This window comes from Rhinopithecus bieti, unplaced genomic scaffold (assembly GCF_001698545.2).
Source record: "Rhinopithecus bieti isolate Rb0 unplaced genomic scaffold, ASM169854v2 scaffold_15643, whole genome shotgun sequence".
Lineage (NCBI taxonomy): Eukaryota > Metazoa > Chordata > Mammalia > Primates > Cercopithecidae > Rhinopithecus > Rhinopithecus bieti.
The window spans coordinates 752,254-770,210 of record NW_016808215.1 but is presented as its reverse complement, the minus strand read 5'-3'; the positions used below and the strand labels follow the sequence as shown (position 1 = coordinate 770,210).

The following is a 17,957-nucleotide window of genomic DNA, read 5'->3' as shown; positions in this document are numbered from 1 at the left end:
AACCTGGGAGGCGGAGGCTGCAGTGAGCCGAGATATTGCCACTGCACTCCAGCCTGGGTGACACAGTGAAGCTCCATCTGAAAAAAAAAAAAAAGGAAAGAAAAGAAAAGAAAACTTAAAATGACATATGTGGCTTGCATTTTGCTTCTACTGGACAGTGCTGCCCTGCACCTCTCCTATTCCATCACGTGGCTGACATGCCTGATTGCAGGGCTTAGACACTAATATGAGAGGGTAAAGAGGTGTAGTGGATATTACAGATATGGATGAATATTCTTCCCCTAAAGTTGAAAGAGCTTTCATGGAAATGCCTGGAGCCATTCAGTATAGAACCAAGTGCTCTTCCCCATGGTACATATCTCAACTTTGATGGGACAAATTATGTCAGCAGTGGGGGAGACAGTGGTAACATCCCTTGAGTATCTCCCCTTGGATCAGTCACCCTTGTCTTCAGCTTCTAAGCGAGACAGTTTCTCAAAACTCTTGAAGCTTCTTGTCCAGCTCTTTCCATTTCACAGATGGGAAAATAAGGCACTGTCCAAGTAACACACAGTGACAGTGGCAAAGTTGTGCTTGCTTCCCAGGCCCCTGACCTCAGACAAGGGTGTTCTCTCCAATTAAATGCTTGTTTCTCCTTATCTTGCTCCATTTTCCTATCTTGTGGCAAGAGATCAACAATCGAAATTCCAATCCTAGTTCTGACACTGATCAATGAAATAAACATGTAGGCTGGGTGTGGTGGCTCACACCTGCAATCCCATCAAGGCAGGAGGATCACTTGAGGCCAGGAGTTCAACACTAGTGTGAGCTACAAAGCTAGACTCCGTCTCTACAGAAAATTTGGTGCTGTGTACCTACAGTCCCAGCTACTCTGTAGGCAGAGGTGGGAGGATCATTTGAGCCCAGGAGTTGGAGGTGGCACTGAGCCACGATCATCCCACTGCATTCCAGCCTGGGCAACAGAGCAAGACCCTGTCTCTAAAATAATATTAATAATAATAATAGTAAAAAATATTTACGAAGCACCTATTGTATCAGTCACCTATTGTTCTAGATGCTGGGGGAACAACAGAGAAGAGGACAGGCAATGGGTCAAAAGCCAATAAACAGGTAAATAAATAAGATCATTTTTGACAGTAATAATTGCTACAAGGAAACTTAACTGGCCGAAATGAATGGGGGGATGTGAGCTACTTCAGATAGGGTGGTCAGAGAGGGGAAGGCCTCCCTGAGGGGATATGTGAGCTGAGATCTGACTGAACAGGAAGGCTTGAGAGTAGAACAGGAAGTTGTGAATAGGGCCTTGAAGGAAAGAGAACAGCAGGTGCAAGGGTCCCCAGGCAGGACTCAAGGTGGCCACTCAGGCATCAGAAAGAAAGTCAGGTGGGCATGATGGCTCACACGTGTAATCCCAGCACTTTGGGAGGCTGAGGCGGGTAGATCACCTGAGGTCAGGAGTTTGAGACCAGTCTGGCCAACAGGGTGAAACCCCTTCTCTACTCAACTACAAAAATTAGCCAGGTGTGGTGGCACATGCTTGTCATCTCAGATACTTGGGAGGCTGAGGCAGGAGAATCGCTTGAAGCTGGGAGCAGGAGATTGAAGTGAGCAGTGATCACATCCCTGTACTCCAGGCTGTGTGACAGGGCAAGACTCCATCTCAAAAAAATAAAAAATAAAAAAAAGAAGGAAAGCCTATCAGGCTGGACAGGAGTGGGAAGGGGCAGGGAATGAGAATAAGCAAGGGCCAGACCCTCAGGGCCTCAAGCCTGCCCTCTCTGGACTTTGCTCTTTCTGTCTACAACAAAAGGAATTCTATCACTTGGATTCTCAGATCCTCCTTCTTCGTTTTTGACACTGAAGAATTCTGTAACCTGCAGCTTTTCCCCTACATGTGGCTAGCAGCCTAGAACATTCCAGGCACTGTGGTTTCTGCCTTTGCTTCATTCACTCCTGGCATATTCCCATGGTCTCGAATGCCTGGCCACCCATTTGGTGGGCCCCTGGCTCAGTGCAGTACCCTCTATGTACACCAGAAAGCAGAGTCTCTTGGGGATACCTGAGGTGTCCATACAGAAGTGTTTGGACCAATGCAGCAGTACAGCTGCTCTTCCAAAAAGGAAGTTGCACAAAACACCAAGGCCAGAAAAGGTTACAGTTAAATGACAGGAGAAACCAAGGCCAAAAAAAGAGAGAAACAGACTCTTTTCCTAAAGAAAAGAGAAGAGAAACAGACTCCCCAGAGATCATCTGAATTGCTCAGCACCTAGAAGATGAAGGCAGTCATATCTCTTCCCAGTCACACTCACAGAGCCAGTTGCCGGGATCCCAATACAAGGTTTGGAGGAGCTGTCTCTGAGGTATTCTTTCCTGCCCTTCCACACCCAGAAGGCCTCATTGCTACTTCTAGAGCCCACCATGCCCAGACCTCTTACCCACCTCACCTCATTTTTGTGGGACCACCCTCCCTACATACTTTTGGAGGGCAATTATAGAAACCCATCCACTCCCCAGGAGAGATCAAGAAGTCTCCAGCTTTCTCCCACAAGCCCCCTGATCTGTCCTCCAGATGCAGACCTCCCCTTACCCAAGAATTAGGAACTAAGGTCCACAGCCATCTTAGAACCCTGGAGTCTGAGACCCCGGAGGCCTCCGCCACCCCATCAAGACTCAAAACCCACTGCTCCTTGGGGACCTGTGTGCAGGCTTTTTCCCCCAGAGAAATGTAGACCCTGTTTCCCTCTGAGGCTCTAAAGCCCAAGAGTTCCAGCTCCCTGGGGCGCTCAGGTCTCCCTCCCCTATACTGGAGTTTAGGTACCAGTCATGGACACCTCCCCACCAGTTAGGAAACAGGACTTCTACTCCCCTCCCCTGGAGGACTAAACATCCAGTAACTCCAGTTTCTACTCCCTAGGAGACAAAGACATAGTCCCTGCTAGACTCTGGGCCACCAACTCCCTTCAGGACAGAAGGGTCTGGATGTCATGCACCATGGTTCCCAAAGAAATCAGGATTCCTGGCAGGGCACGGTGGCTCATGCCTGTAATCCTAGCAGTTTGGGAGGCCTGGGCGGGTGGATCGCCTGAGGTCAGGAATTCAAGGGCAGCCTGGCCAACAGGCTACTAAAAACACAAAAATTAGCCAGGCTTGGTGGCAGGCACCTGTAATTCCAGCTACTCGGGACGCTGAGGCAGGAGGATCGCTTGAACCTGGGAGGCGGAGGTTGCAGTGAGCCGAGATCGCGCCATTGCACTCCAGCCTGGGCAACAAGAGACTCCGTTTCAAAAAAAAAAAAAAGAAAGAAATAAAAAGAAAGAAAAGAAATTAGGATTCCTGTCCCCCAGACTCTTTGAATCCAGGTGATGAGAAGTCACACATCCCAGCTAGAAATCAGAGTCCACATCCATTTCAAGCACCCAGGATTAAGCCCAGGCATTCCCTGCCAGAGTCTGGACACTCAAGCCCCCTCCCACCTCACACTGGGCAGGCTCAGGGGGTGCCAGCACAGCCTCAGCATCAGCCCGCATCTCATCCAGAGCCTGCAGCAGTACGCCGTGAGCCGCTCGGTAGCCCAGGCCACCTGTCGCCGCTGCGCCACCCGCAGGCCACAGGAAGGAGAGAGCACCCAGTGCTGCACCCCCAGCAGTGCCCTCGCCCGCCCAGGCGCCCAGCCTTGCTTCGACCTCGGCGCGCGTCACCGGGCCTGGGAAATGAGCGCGCGCTGCCAGCTCCCCAGGAGCCAGGCCCAGGGCACGCTCACGTCGAGCCAGTGCCGCGGGTTCCAGTCCCAGGCCCCGTCGCCACTCCGCCAGCTGACCCCGCAGAAGTGCCACGTCGCATGCCCAGCCCAGCCCTGGGAGTGGTGCCGCCGCCGCTGCCAGACTAGCCAGCAGAGCTGGCCTCCACGCCCCGGCTCGCAACGCTGCAGCCTTGGTTCGGGCAGCGCTGGGAGATGCTGGTGGCAGTGCCAGCAGCAGCGCCCCTGCCTGGGCTGGGGGGAGCGCTCGCCGCAGCCATTCGCATAGCCCTGGGAGTCCACCAGGCCGTAGGGGGAACACTGGCGGCGGTGCCTCCTCCAACACCTCCCACGTCTCGTCCTCCGGGCTTAACACGGCGGCCCGCTCTGAGTCGCCACCACCTGATTTCTTCATGCCGACAACCTGCTGCAAACCCTCGCTGCCAGCTTTCCCAGGACCTTCCCCGCTGCCTGCTTTCTGCGATCCAGCGCTACATTTCTCCCTTCCCTTACTGAGTGCATTCTCCAATCCCCCTCCGCCTGCGTTCTTTAAGCTCTCGCCGTTGGGTTTCTCCATCTTGCCTTCTCCCAGACACTCCGGATCCTCGCCCTCACCGTCTGTGCGCACGCAGACAAGAGGCGCATCTGGTAGCACCAAGGCCTGGACCTGGGCCCAGTCCTTCTCAGTGGGGGCCCCAGGGGTGACGAGGATGAGGGCGTCGTAGTGCGTTGGGTGAGAGGCTGCGGCCGCGGTGGTGGCAGTGCCCGTGGGGCCCAGAGGTACAGTCCAGAGCACCACATTCGGGCGCTCTGGAGCCGGGAAGGGAGTGGGCCCCGTGGGCACCGAAGCAGGCGCAGCACCTGGGTCGCCAGGATCCAATCCAAGCAGCATGTCCACCACAAGGCCCACGTCAGCCTTGCCGGCCACGGCCAGGTCTAGCCGTGCACTGCCCAGGCGCTCCAGGCCTGAGCGCACCCACGACAGCGCAGCCTCCAGGCCGCCGGTCTCAAAGGCCTCACGCACAGCCTCCAGCTCTGCTGCACCCAGCACCTCGAAGCCATCCTGGGCCGGGGGCAGGAGCCTGTGGGGACAAGAAGGGTCAGGGTCAAAGGCAGAAGAGGGGCTGGGTGACATGGACTGGGCTATGAATGACAAGGGCGGAGCTTTCCTAATGATCCCAGAATGGGGCAGGGATAGGAAAGGGAAGGGCCAGACTGATGGCACAGGCAAATAGAAACCAGATGGGGAGGGGCCATGATGATATGGGCGGGGCTTCAAGCAATAATGGAGTCTTGATTATCGGACAGGTGGACTTAAGGTCAGGTTTCCCACCCTAGCCTAAAATGGGGATTGGGATAAGACTTCCATGGAATACAGTGTTTGGGGGCGGGGCTTTTCCAAGGGTCGGCTGTGCTGGGTGGGACAAAGTTCACAGAGGGTGGGGCCTAGAACAAAGAATCCAACTGTATTGTGGCCTGAACACAAGTCCAGCACTATTTGAGACAGACAAGGTCGCCAAGGCACTCTTTTCAGAGGCTGGGCCTAAGGAGGGTCAGTGAGGGGAGAAATTTCATCTACTAGTTCTTACCAAGGGGGAGTGGCTAAGGTGACTCCCTGCCAGGTGAAGCTAAGGAAAAAAGATGATAGTGTACTGGGACAAGGGGCTGTCCCTCTCTGAGCCTCATTTTAAAGTCTGTAAAATGAGGAGGCTGGCAGGTGGTAGAGCAAATTCAGGAGGTAGCCAGCAAGTGGGCATAGAAATGAGAGGGAGCTGGAGAAAGGAGGTGGATGAGGATGCCCCAAGATAATAAAGCTCATTGCTGGTGTGGCTTTAGGTCACTTGAAAACCAAACTGATGGTGGGGAGGGCTCAAGGATTAGAGTTGTCAGGTAAAATCTTCCAGGGGGCTGGGCAGAATGTCTCACGCCTATAATCCCAGCACTTTGGGAGGCCAAGGAAGGCGGATCACCTTGCTTGGGGCAGGGCCTAGAAAAAGGAGCCTCAGGGCCCCAGCAGATAAAGTGTTAAGATTTTCCCTTTTAATCCTAGGGCTTTGGGAAGCCTGGGTGGGGGCATGGCTTGAGGCCAGGAATTTAAGACCAGCCTGGGGAAACAGTGAGATCCTGTTTTGCAGCCTGTCCTATTAGCTACTCTGGAGGCTGAGGCAGGAGAATCATTTGAGTCCAGGAGGTGGAGGCCCTCAGTGAGCTAGGATCATGGCACTGCACTCCAGCCTGGGCGACAGAGTGAGACCCTGTCTCAAAAAAAAAAGGCCGGGTGTGGGGGTTCACGCCTGTAATCCTAGCACTTTGGGAAGCTGAGGTGGGAGTATTGCTTAAGGCCAGGAGTTCAAATTCAACCTAGTCAACGTAACGAGACCCTGAACCTCCGGGAAAAAAATAATAATAATAGAGCTAAGCCTTGCCCCAAACTCACTGGGGGAGGGATCTCATGGACCTCAAATAGGACCTAGGTGTGTAGGGTCTCAACTAAGGAACCAAGCCAGAAAGCACTCACCTCCGCAGCGCTTCTGCCTGGTTCTGCAGCGCCGCCCGGAGGCGCTCTAGCTCCTCGCAACCATCGCTGCTGCCGCAGTTCGCCGGTAGCACAAACAGATCCGCAGCTCCCAACCCCGCGCTGTTCAGCAGAGCTGCTGTCTGATCACGGGCCTGGGCTGCAGTCTGTGAATCCCCAGGACGGAGGTTCCGCACAGCCAGCAGCGGGGTCCCTCGGGCCAGAGCGGCCCGCGCTGCCTCTCCCAGGGCTGCAGCCAAGGGTTCCCCGTTCCCCTCGGGTCCGGGCAGCACCAGTACCAGCACGTTGGCTTCCGCCGCCCAGGGCCCCGGCGCCGCGGGTGGGCAGCTCAGCTCGCCCAGAAAAAGGCCTGGGCCCGCAGCTCTTAGGCTGGGGACCCCGGAGTCCGGCCGTCCCTCGGGGGCCTCGAGCGTCTCCACATCCTTGTCGCACAGCGATGCGATCAGCGCGGACTTCCCCAAGCCAGGAGGCCCCAGGAACAAGGCGGTCACGTCACCCTGCGGCGGAGGCATGGCTGGAAAGCAACGGGTGGAGAAGACCTGGGTCAGGGAGCACCTAGCCTTTTCCTTTCCTAGCCGCCCCACTCGGAACCCAGGCCTCAGTCCTCCCCCCGGTCCCCTTCGGTTCTTGAGTGTCACTCTCCAGGACCTAAAAAATCCAGAGCCCAGACCCTATTCCCCAGGGATTCCAGGCGTCCTGTCTGTCCGCCCTCTTTCTAGATGGAAACGTTTCCCTTTCTGCTTCAAAAACTCTGAAATCAGGCGCGGTGGCTCATGCCTTAAATCCCAGTGCTTTGGGAGGCCGAGGCGGGAGGATCGCTTGAGGCCAGGAATTCGAAACCAGATTGGTCAACATGTGGGACTCTGGTAGAGTCTCCGTCTCTACAAAAAATAAAATTTAGCCGGGCCATGGTGGCGTGCGCCGGTAGCCCCAGCTACTCGGAAGGCCGCGGCGGGAGGATCGCTTGAGCCCAGGAGTTGGAGGCTGCAGTGGGCAGTGATCACACCATCGCACTCCAGCCCAGGCGACAGAGCAAGGCACTCTCTCAAAAATAAATAAATAAAAATAAAACCTCAGAAATCTGGCTTCCAGTCCCTCCCCCCTTGGACACATTGTTATTTTAACCTTCCCCTTCCCCCGTCCACATCACCAACCGAGCAAAAAGCCGACCCACGGGAGAGCGCAGTCGGTGGCGGTGGCTCAGCAGCTGAGAAGCCCGACCCCTGGGCCGCAGCGGACGCAGGCCGAAGAGGCCAGGGCGCAGTGATTTAGAGATGCCGGGATGCGTCCCAGTAGCTTTAACCTGACGTCACTCCCTCTTCCAAGGGGGTGTGTCTTGGAAGCGAGACCGCAGAGACCCAGCCCTTCGCAGCGCCTGCGCAGAACGGCCGAAGTGCTCACGCCCCTCTTCGGCGGCCTTGGGGCCTCGAACAATGAAGGAGTCAACGCGCCTGCGCGCCACGAGCACCTACCCAGACATGCGCAAAAAGCTTCGGTACCTACGCCGCGGGAGGCTGAACGTCATCATAACGCACCATAGTGCAGAGAAGGACCCCTCCCGTTATTTTTGAGGACCGGACTGGTGCGACTATACTACTGCCGGATGGCAAATCCGGGATCTCGGCTCCGAGAGGCTCATCTGGCAAAAGGGCGCGGAAACCACGGGGGCCCTGAGACTGAGTGGGCCCTATCCCACGTCTCTCTGGGTGGCGGCGCTGTAGCGAGCGACTGACAGGCGCAGCGAAAGGCAGCCCTCTGCTGTACTGAGGAAAACTGAGGCCTGGGAGCAGGAACCTGTAGGCAGCGCTTGAGGGTAGCGGGATAGCAGCTGCTAGTGCGCGTGGGAGGCGGGGGCTCTGGGCGGAACAAAAATCACAGGATGTCAGAGGATGTTTCCCGGGAAGAACTGGGATAAAGGGTGGGTATTACTATCTGCCTCAAGACACTTGAGACTGGGATGACGCTGGTGTCAAAGATCAAGACTCCCACGCCGAGTTCAGGGAGTTAGTTTGATGCAGCAGGTCATAGGTCACACCAGTGAAAAGACTCTGAGTCCCAAACCCAGGAAGTCTTTTTGGGAGGTCTGAAGCTTCTCTTAGCAAGAACTCCATCAATTAGAGTTCAAGGAGATAGTATGTCGTAGGGGTCAAAGGCAGGCAAGGAGAGCCTCTGGCGATGTCAAAGGTCATAGACTTAGGGTGCCCTCTAAGACTGGTAACAGATGAACAGCTTCACTCATGCACGCTCCTCTCCTGACTAGAAGGGTCCCAACACCATGGAGGACCCGAACCCTGAAGAGAACATGAAGCAGCAGGATTCACCCAAGGAGAGAAGTCCCCAGAGTCCAGGAGGCAACATCTGTGAGTACACATGGCTGGCTGGCTAGAGGAGGGTGGGGTGCAGGAGCTGATGCTAAGAAGATCTCTGTGGCACTTCACTGTCATAGGCGCCAGAGTTTTGCCTGTTGAGAAGGGGCTGTAATGGTCCCTGAGCTGCCCTAGCAGGAAGTGCATCTCCTCACACCGGCTTATGTGGCCAGAGTACTCACCCTCCTCTGGCCACATAAGCAGGATTGCAATGCTTATGCATTCAGAGGGATAGGGTGGCTTCCAAGAGAGGCTTGGGTTCAAGATGTGGCTGGGAATGGTTCTATTGGGAGAAGAGCCCCAAGATTTAGGTCCCAACTCTGCCCTAGACTTTCAGTGCAACTTGGGCCTTGGTTTCCCTGACTGTCAAAAGAGGGTGGCACTACCCACCTCACAGGGTGGTTATGGGATTAACTGCAGCAAAAGGGAAAGCTAGGGGTTAATGATGGTAGCCAGTTTGCCATGTAATAGCAACACCTCCTGCTGTTTTATTATGAGCTAGGTGTATTTATTCTCATATTATGAATGATTTTAACATTCATTATCTCATTCAGTCCTTCTAATAATAGGCCCTTTAAACTGGGAACTGAGGCAGAGAGAGGTATTTGTAACAAGAGCTGTAGTCTCAATGCCCTTGAGCCTGAGACTACCCGAAACAAACGTGCAGTTGAACACGTTGGGTTTATTTCTCACTGCAATAAAGAACACACACCATGGGGGAACTGTGGGGTGTCTCACTAAGAGTGGTAAAAACGACATAGGATTTGGGCTTGTGGGTGGTGATTTTGGGGAATGTGCGAGCAAAATTGTTTTGCTGTGGATTGGATGCTACCAGGAAGCAGGAGCAATTCTGTGATTGGCTATCGTAACAAATCTTATCCAGAAGGAGGAAGGAAGAAGGCAAGGCTCAAGCTCTGACTGATAAAGCAGCAGCAGACATTCACATTAGCCAGGATAGGAGGATGTTTGGTCATTTTTCTGCTTGGACAGCATTCATATTTTGTCTGTGCTCAGACATTATTATGATGTAGTCTTGTCTTGATTCATTCTAGTCACAGCATGACCTTGTCGGTCCTTGATATTCTGTGAAAATTTATGTTCAACAGAACACCAAAGTCTAGCTGTGAGTACCAGGCCAGATCCTGGATGTCGGGCTGGATTTCTCTGTTATCATTAGTCATAATTGCAAATGACTGTACAGCAATTCATTTATTCCTTCCAACAGTCCTATGGAGTAGATACTGTTATTAGCCCATTTTCCAGATAAGGAAACTGGTGTAATTGCCTAGGAAGTGGTGGAGCTGAGATTCAATCCCAGGCAGTCTGGCTCCAAAGTCTGTGCTGTAATCACCATACCCCTCTGTTGGGCAGGCTGACTCTCTGGGTTCCAACCCCGGCTCCACCATTTCCTTTCCTAGCCTCATGACTATGGGCAACTTGCCTAACCTCTTTGAATCTGTTTGCTCATCCGTAAAATAGGTCCAAGAACAGTTCTCCTGTTTGGTTGTCCAGCATTAGCATAGAACCTAGCACATAGCACACTCAATGTTAATTGTTGGTATGATTCTGGGGTTCAGGAGAGGTCCTGGAGACTCCTGCTGGCCTCCCCTGACCTCTCCGCACATCCCTCAGGCCACCTGGGGGCCCCGAAGTGCACCCGCTGCCTCATCACCTTTGCAGATTCCAAGTTCCAGGAGCGTCACATGAAGCGGGAGCACCCAGCGGACTTCGTGGCCCAGAAGCTGCAGGGGGTCCTTTTCATCTGCTTCACCTGCGCCCGCTCCTTCCCCTCCTCCAAAGCCTTAATCACCCACCAGCGCAGCCACGGTCCAGCCGCCAAGCCCACCCCACTGGTTGCAACCACTACTGCCCAGCCCACCTTCCCTTGTCCTGACTGTGGCAAGACCTTTGGGCAGGCTGCTTCTCTGAGGCGGCACCGCCAGATGCATGAGGCCCGTGCCCCTCCTGGCACCTTCGCCTGTACAGAGTGCGGTCAGGACTTTGCTCAGGAAGCAGGGCTGCATCAACACTACATTCGGCATGCCCGAGGGGAGCTCTGAGTGCAGCTTAAGCGTCTCCGTGGTGACAGGTGGCTCTGTGGCCGGTACGACTCACCCATGATATGGGGTGCAGGAATTCCGGGGGCCCTGAGGGATTTGCTTCCCTCTCCTGGGAAGGCAAAGGGCTCCTAATAAAGAGGACCCAGAAGATTCTCATTGAGAGCTTCAGTCTTTGGAGGACCCAGGACCTTCGTGAGACAGTGAAATCAGACAATAATGAGATCTTTCGTTAAAAAAAAAAAAAAGGGAATGGAGTGCGGGAGAGAAATGGTTTGTGTCTCCCTTATTCCCAGTTAAACACCTAGCTGCAGACTGTGTCATCACCCTTCATTCTTCCCAGATGGATGCCATGGGCGATGGGAGCAAATTGCCCTGGACCTTTGCCTGAATGGGGGCAGGGAAGGTGAGGTGTTGCTGGCCTGTAATGCCACCGGATGAGTTCCAGATGTGGAGCAACTTGGGCTTTTGGGGAAGGGGCAGCACAGTTGGGAGCTGGACCCCAATTGAGTGGAGGTGGCAATTGGAGTCCTTGTGTCTCTTTCCCACCCTCTGCCAACCTCACTCAGAGGGGCCATGGCACTAGATGGCACTAGTCCCCTGATAATTTATGTCTCGTTTAAATAATTTTGTATATCATTCTGGTCATGAAATATTTTTTCATATGTGTAGGTGAAATGGTATGAATAAGCTAACAGGAATAGTATCTAAAAACAGAAAACATCCATATTAAAATGTCTAAACAGGGAGCTCTGGCTTTTGAGTGGGAATTTCCAGAGAACATAAGGGTGTGGGCAGGTGGGGGAACTCAGGCCAGAGTTGGCCTCGCTTTGTGGGGAAACTGGTTTGGAATCAAACAGAGATACCTTCTGTTTCGGGTTTTATTTGGCCAACACTGGGAGATTTCCCATTAAGATCCTATTTTCAGCTCTCTTGAAAGGCCCAACCTAGGGTGACATTGTCAGCAGGGGCAGGGCAGAAGCTACAACAGGCTGGAGGGAACAGCGGGTGTCATCCTCAACTGGAGATGAGTCCCACCAGGCCAGTTTTACCCCCTTAGTTACCTGCCCTGCACTTGCAGACAATGGTCAATGCCCTGCATATAATACTTACAGACTCTGTGTATGTTGAGGGATGTTTTTAAAGCCCAGGTGAGGTGGATGTGGTAGACTGATCACTGTCTCTCAGTTTTTAGCTAGGCACATGGTAGCTGAAAAGACTACATTTCCCAGATTTCTTTGCAGCTAGATGTAGCCATGTGACTGATTCTGGCTAAATTCCTGGGTAGAACACTCAAGCTTAAGAAAGGGACGGCTGGGCACAGTGGCTCACACCTGTAATCCCAGCAGTCTGTGAGGCCGAGGCTGGTGGATCACCTGAAGTCAGGAGTTTGAGACTAGCCTGGCCAACATGGTGAAACCCCATCTCTACTAAAAATACAAAAATTAGTCAGGTGTGGTGGCATACACCTGTAACCCCAGCTACTTGGGAGGCTGAGGCAGGAAAATTACTTGAACTTGGGAGACAGGCTGCAGTGAGCCAAGATCATGCCACTGCACTTCAGCCTGGGTGACAGAGCGAGACTCTTTTTAAAAAAAAAAGAAAAGAAAGGGACGTACCTTTTTTCCACCTTCCTAACTGTAATACGGACATAGTATCCAGCCATCTCAGATCATAAGGACAAGAACGACACATGGGATGGCAGAGCAACAAGACAGCAGGAGCCTGGGTCTCTGGTCAATTTCAGGGAGCACAGCCACCATACCAGCCCACTTCCATATTGCTATCTAAGAAAGAAAGAAACTTCTAATTTAAGCCATCATTATTCTGGGTTTCTGTCACGTGCAACAGAATTTACAGCCTAAGACAGGGGTCTGCAAACTATGGCCAACTCTAGACTGCTGCCTGGTTTTGCAAATAAAATTTTATTTGAACACAGTTTTATACTCATTCACTTATGTATTGTTGATGGCTGCTTTTGCCTAGAACAGCAGATCTGCATAGTTGCATCAGAGATCTTATGGCCTCCAAAACTTAAAATAGTTACCATCTAGCCCTTTGCAGGAGAAGTTTGCCAACCCCTGGTCTAATAAGACATTCAACCTACTCTGAGTCTGGAAGCAGAAATTTCGATCCTGGGAACCACCACCTTTACCAGGTAGGTAGGGTATGTGTGTGTGTTTTGGGACAGGGCTACCCTGGATCTCTTTGCTGGGGTGACTTATAGGGAGACTGGTTGGAGTTAGTAGACCATCAGTTTTTTTCAAGATACCAACTTCCTGAAGAGCCAAATATTTCCTCTGGCTCTTGGTGAACGCTCAGAAGTTTCCAACCCAGATATTTTCACACCACCCCCACAGTGGCTCCCCTAAACCCAAACCTAAGGATCTAATCCCACATGCTCTCCCAAGATAGCAGCCTGCCCAAGTACACTCTGGGCTTCCTGTTCTCTCCAGACGTCACAGATTCTCTAAATAGCATCACTGATGACTTCCACATTTTTATCTGCAGCCCAAACCCCAGACATAAGATATAACCATTTGAATAAACAAATGGAGATCTCAAACTTAAAATGGGTCAATATGACTTCTGCGGCCCGACCTGCACCACTGCCATCATGTTAGTAAAAAACTGTGCACTCTTTTAAATTCTTTTGAGTCTTGCTTTGTCTCCCAGGCTGGAGTGCAGTGACGTGATCTCAGTTTACTGAAGCCTCCGCCTCCTGGGTTCAGGCAATTTTCCAGCCCCAGCCTCCCGAGTAGCTGGGATTACAGGTGTGCACCACTATAACTGGCTAATTTTTGTATTTTTAATAGAGATGGGGTTTCACTACATTGCTCAGGCTGATCTCTGACTCCTGGCCTCCAGTGATCCGCCTGCCTGGGCCTCCCAAAGTGCTGGGATTATAGGTGTGAGCCACTGCACCTGGCCTTCATTTTTTTTTTTTTCTTTTTTTTTCTTGAGACAGGGTCTCACTGTGTAGCTCAGGATAGAGTGCAGTGGCAAAATCTCAGCTCACTGCAGCCTTGACCTCCTCGGGCTCAGATGATCCTCCCACCTCCGCCTCCCACCCTATAGCTGGGACTATGGGTGTGCACTACTATGAACAGCTAATTTTTTGTAGAGATGGGGTTTCACCACGTTGTTTAGGCTGGTCTTGAACTCCTGAGCTCAATCCGCCCACCTCGATCTCCCAAAGTGCTAGGATTACAGGCGTGAGCCCCCGTTGTCTGGCTGACTTTCAGCCTTCTAACACCTATGTAACTATTCTCTGTATTAAATCCTCTTTGGGAAATGCCTGGCCTGATGCCATATCCTGAATGGGTGCTGGCTGAATGACCCAACTCCTGATTTATAGTGTCTCTTGTGATCCTTAGGAATATTTGCCAATGATGGAAATTCTCTGTATCTGTCCTTAGAAATCCTGTCTTAACGGCAGAAGACAGGATGGGGTGCTGCTCCAGGAAATAAAACCTATGATCACACTTATCCATGTGCTATAGTTAAATGTATGTATCCCCCTAATATTCATATGTTGGGAACCTAAGACCCCATGTGATAGTATTCAGATGTGGGGCCTTTAGGAGATTGCGAAGTCACAAGGGCTCTGCCCTCATGAACAAGATAAATGCCCTTATAAAAGGACCCAAGGGAAGTAGCTAGGCCTTCTCCCCTTCCATCTCTCCTTCCATCTGAGGACACAGCGTTCGTCCCTTTTTGCCACCTTCCACTGTGTAAGGTGCAGCAAGAAGGCACCAACTTGGAAGCAGAGAGCAACCCTTAATAAGACACCAAATCTGTTGGTTCCGAACTGGGACTTCCCAGTCTCCAGAACTATGAGGAATTAACCTTTGTTCTTTATGAATTACCCAGTGTCAGGTATTACGTTACAGTCGCACAAATGGACTGAGACACTGTTGTTTTAACGAGTCCGGAATTTCTGCTGATGATTCTGAGGTTCCATGATGCGAAGCTATAGTGGCTAGGAAAGTCTCAGTTCAGAGTGGATCAATGTCAGGTTTGGAGATTCTGGGATAAGAAATGTGGATTTTGAAAAATGCTTTGGTCTGAAATCCTGTAATAAGTGTCAAAAATGCAAATGTTGGCCGGACACAGTGAGTCACACCTGTAATCCCAGCACTTTGGGAGGCCAAGGCTGGTGGATCATTTGAGGTCAGGAGTTCGAGACCAGCCTGGCCAACATGGTGAAACCCCATCTCTACTAAAAATACAAAAATTACCCGGGGGTGGTAGTGCCGTGCCTGTGGTCCCAGCTACTCAGGAGGCTGAGGCATGAGAATCGCTTGAACCCAGAATGCAGAGGCTGCAGTTAGCTGAGATCATGCCACTACACTCCAGCCTGGGTGACACAGTGAGACTCCATCACAAAAACAACAACAACAAAAACCCAACATTAAAAAAAAAAAAAGCAGATGCTCTTCAGGGCCAAGCAGGCAGGATTGGGGTGTCCAGATGTGAGACAGTGGTGACCGGGCACATAAGAGTGAATGCCTCCCCTCCAGAAAGTGACTCCTACTCAGCACCAGCATCTGTCCCCATGGGATCGGGGATTCAGCAATACAGATCTTACGATTTTCAAGACAGTCCAGAAACTTAAAACTCAATAGCTCGGTGGAGACCAGCTATACTCTTGGAAGTCGGATGGCGGCAGTGGGTACTAGACTGTCATTTCTGGTGTGTGGCTTAGTGACTAAGAGTGGATGCGCCTGCATCCAGTTGTCTGGGTACAAACCAGGGCTCTGCAGCTTACTGGCTCTGTGACCTCTGGCAGGTAACTCAACCTCTCTGTGCCTCTGTTGTAGCAGTTTTTTTGTTTGTTTTTGTTTTGTTGTTGAGTTGGGAGTTTTGAGCCCAGGCTGGAGTGCAGTGGCGTGATCTCAGCTCACCGCAATCTCCGCCTCCCGGGTTCAAGCGATTCTCCTGCCTCAGCCTCCCGAGTGGCTGGGATTACAGGCATGTGCCACCATGCCCGGTTAATTTTAGTGCTGGGATTACAGGTGTGACCCACCATGCCTGGTCTCTCTCTTTTTTTTTTTTTTGAGACAGAGTCTTGCTCTGTTGCCCAGGCTGGAGTGCAGTGGTGCGATCTGGGCTCACTGCAACCTCCGCCTCCCAGGTGCAAGCGATTCTCCTGCCTCAGTCTCCCAAGTAGCTGGGACAACAGGCACACGCCACCACACCCAGCTAAGTTTTTGTATTTTTAGTAGAGATGGGGTTTCACCTTGTTGGCCAGGCTGGTCTTGAACTCCAACCTCAGGCAATCCACCTGCCTTGGCCTCCCAAGGTGCTGAGATTACAGGCATGAGCAACCATACCTGGCCTGTTGTAGCAGTTATAAAATGGTCATACAAGTAGCCTCTAAAGATTATTATGAGCACTCAGATTACTATGAGGACTCAAGACTCAGAGAGAATGCCAGAGTCAGTATATGGTCCCTACGGCCTGGTTCTCTGCTACTTTCTGACCTCACCTCCTACCTGTCTTCCTCAGTTTCAGCCTCATGGCCCTGTGTCTTCTTCCCAAGCACCCCAACTGGGCTCCCACCTCAGGCCATTGCACTTACTCTCCCCGGACAGCCACAAGGCTCACTCCTGCCGCTTCTCTAAGTCTCTGCTCTGATGCCACCTCAGTGAAGCCTTCCCTGACCATCCTGCTTAAAACTGTAACCTTCACACACACAAGCTTCCCACCCTGTTCTTTTCTCCATAGCACTTAAGACTATCTAACATTTCATACAATTTGTATATTTTACTTAAACACTTGATTACTGTCTTCCCCATTATAACCTCCACGAAGGGAGGGTTTTTTTTTTTTTTTCTTTTCTTGAGACGGAGTCTCGCTCTGTCGCCCAGGCTGGAGTGCAGTGGCACAATCTCGGCTCACTGCAACCTCTGCCTCCTGGGTTCACGCCATTCTCCTGCCTCAGCCTCCCGAGTAGCTGGGACTATAGGTGCTAGCCACTACGCCCAGCTAATTTTGTGTATTCTTTAGTAGAGACGGGGTTTCACTGTGTTAGCCAGGATGGTCTCGATCTCCTGACCTCGTAATCCGCCCGCCTCGGCCTCCCAAAGTGCTGGGATTACAGGAGTGGGCCACCGCGCCGGCCGGGAGGGGGTTTTTGTTCATTGTGTTCACTGCTACATTTCCAACTCCCAGAGCAGCGCCTGCCATCTCATAGGTGCTCAATAAATCATTGTTGGGTGAATGAGTAAATAAATAACAGTCCCTACCTTGTAAGGATCTGATGCGATTGTCCACATAAAGCACTGAGCCCAGGTCCACTGTGAGCGCTGACTTAATGATGGCCATTACAGTAATTCAGGTTCTATTCTTGAAGGTTCTTAGTTTCTAACCTTCTATGAGTTAACACATGTAAAGCGCCTTAGAACAGGGCTGGTTGCCCAGTAAATTCTCCGTTAATGATAGCTATTATTATAATTAGGCTTCTATTTTCAAAGTAGCTTCAGTGCCAAGCTTCTGTGAATTATGAATTATACTTCCCATCTCAGAGCCCAAGCCCAAGTTTTGGCAAGGCTGTAAAGAGCTGATCCTCTGCTACCCTTCGACCTCATCCCTACAGCTCTGGCTTCCTTGGCACACCAGGCAGGCTCCTCTGGCCTGGAGTGTTCTTCCACATTGATGTACATGGCTCCCCCCAGCTTCAGATCTGTCGCCTTCTCAGGGAGGACTACACTCTTTAAAATTGCAGCCTCCTTCCAGAACAGTTCTCCCTTCAGTCCTTTTTAAAAATTTTTTGTTGGGACAAATTCTTGCCATCACCCAGGCTAGAGTGCAGTGAGCAGTGGCATAATCACAGGTCACTGAAGCCTCAACCTCCAAGGCTCAAGCGATCCTCCCACCTCAGCTTCCTGAATAGCTAGCTAGGACCACAGGCATGCACCACCATGCCCCGCTAATTTAATTTTTTGTAGATGGGGTCCCACTGTGTTGCCCAGGCTGGCCTCAAGAATCTTCCCACCTCAGCCTCCCAAAGAGCTGGAATTATAGGCGTGAGCTACTGGCGTCCCTTCAGTTTTTTTTTTTTTTTGGAGACAGGGTCTCATTGTTGCCCAGGCTGGAGTGCAGTGACATGATCACCACTCACTGCAGCCTTGACTTCTCAGGCTCCAGCAATCTTCCCATCTAAGCCTCCCCAGTAGCTGGGACTATAGCCATGCACCATTGTTAGCCTAGGTAATTTTCTGTATTTTGTAGAGATGGGGTTTTGGCATGCTGCCCAG

General features: G+C 51.8%; 2 protein-coding genes across 4 annotated transcripts; one reads left to right on the top strand and one right to left on the bottom strand.

The window, feature by feature from the left end:
- Window positions 1-3,259: 3,259 nt before the first annotated feature.
- On the bottom strand, window positions 3,260-7,684 carry IRGQ (immunity related GTPase Q). Its single transcript, XM_017885880.1, has 3 exons — window positions 7,427-7,684; window positions 6,255-6,786; window positions 3,260-4,818 (listed from the first exon to the last, which is right to left on the bottom strand). The coding sequence occupies exons 2-3, from the start codon at window positions 6,782-6,784 to the stop codon at window positions 3,423-3,425; spliced, it is 1,926 nt and encodes a 641-aa protein (XP_017741369.1). The 5' UTR covers window positions 6,785-6,786; window positions 7,427-7,684; the 3' UTR covers window positions 3,260-3,422.
- Window positions 7,685-7,847: 163 nt separating this feature from the next.
- Window positions 7,848-11,444, top strand: ZNF576 (zinc finger protein 576). Of its 3 annotated transcripts, none has more exons than XM_017885900.1 (3): window positions 7,848-8,068; window positions 8,536-8,632; window positions 10,271-11,444. In XM_017885900.1, exons 2-3 carry the CDS (start codon window positions 8,548-8,550, stop codon window positions 10,696-10,698), a joined length of 513 nt encoding a protein of 170 aa, XP_017741389.1. In that variant the 5' UTR covers window positions 7,848-8,068; window positions 8,536-8,547; the 3' UTR covers window positions 10,699-11,444. The 3 variants fall into 3 exon arrangements, with proteins under 3 accessions (XP_017741389.1, XP_017741388.1, XP_017741387.1); XM_017885899.1 differs by having other exon boundaries at window positions 7,848-8,190; XM_017885898.1 differs by having other exon boundaries at window positions 7,851-8,190; window positions 8,533-8,632.
- Window positions 11,445-17,957: the final 6,513 nt, after the last annotated feature.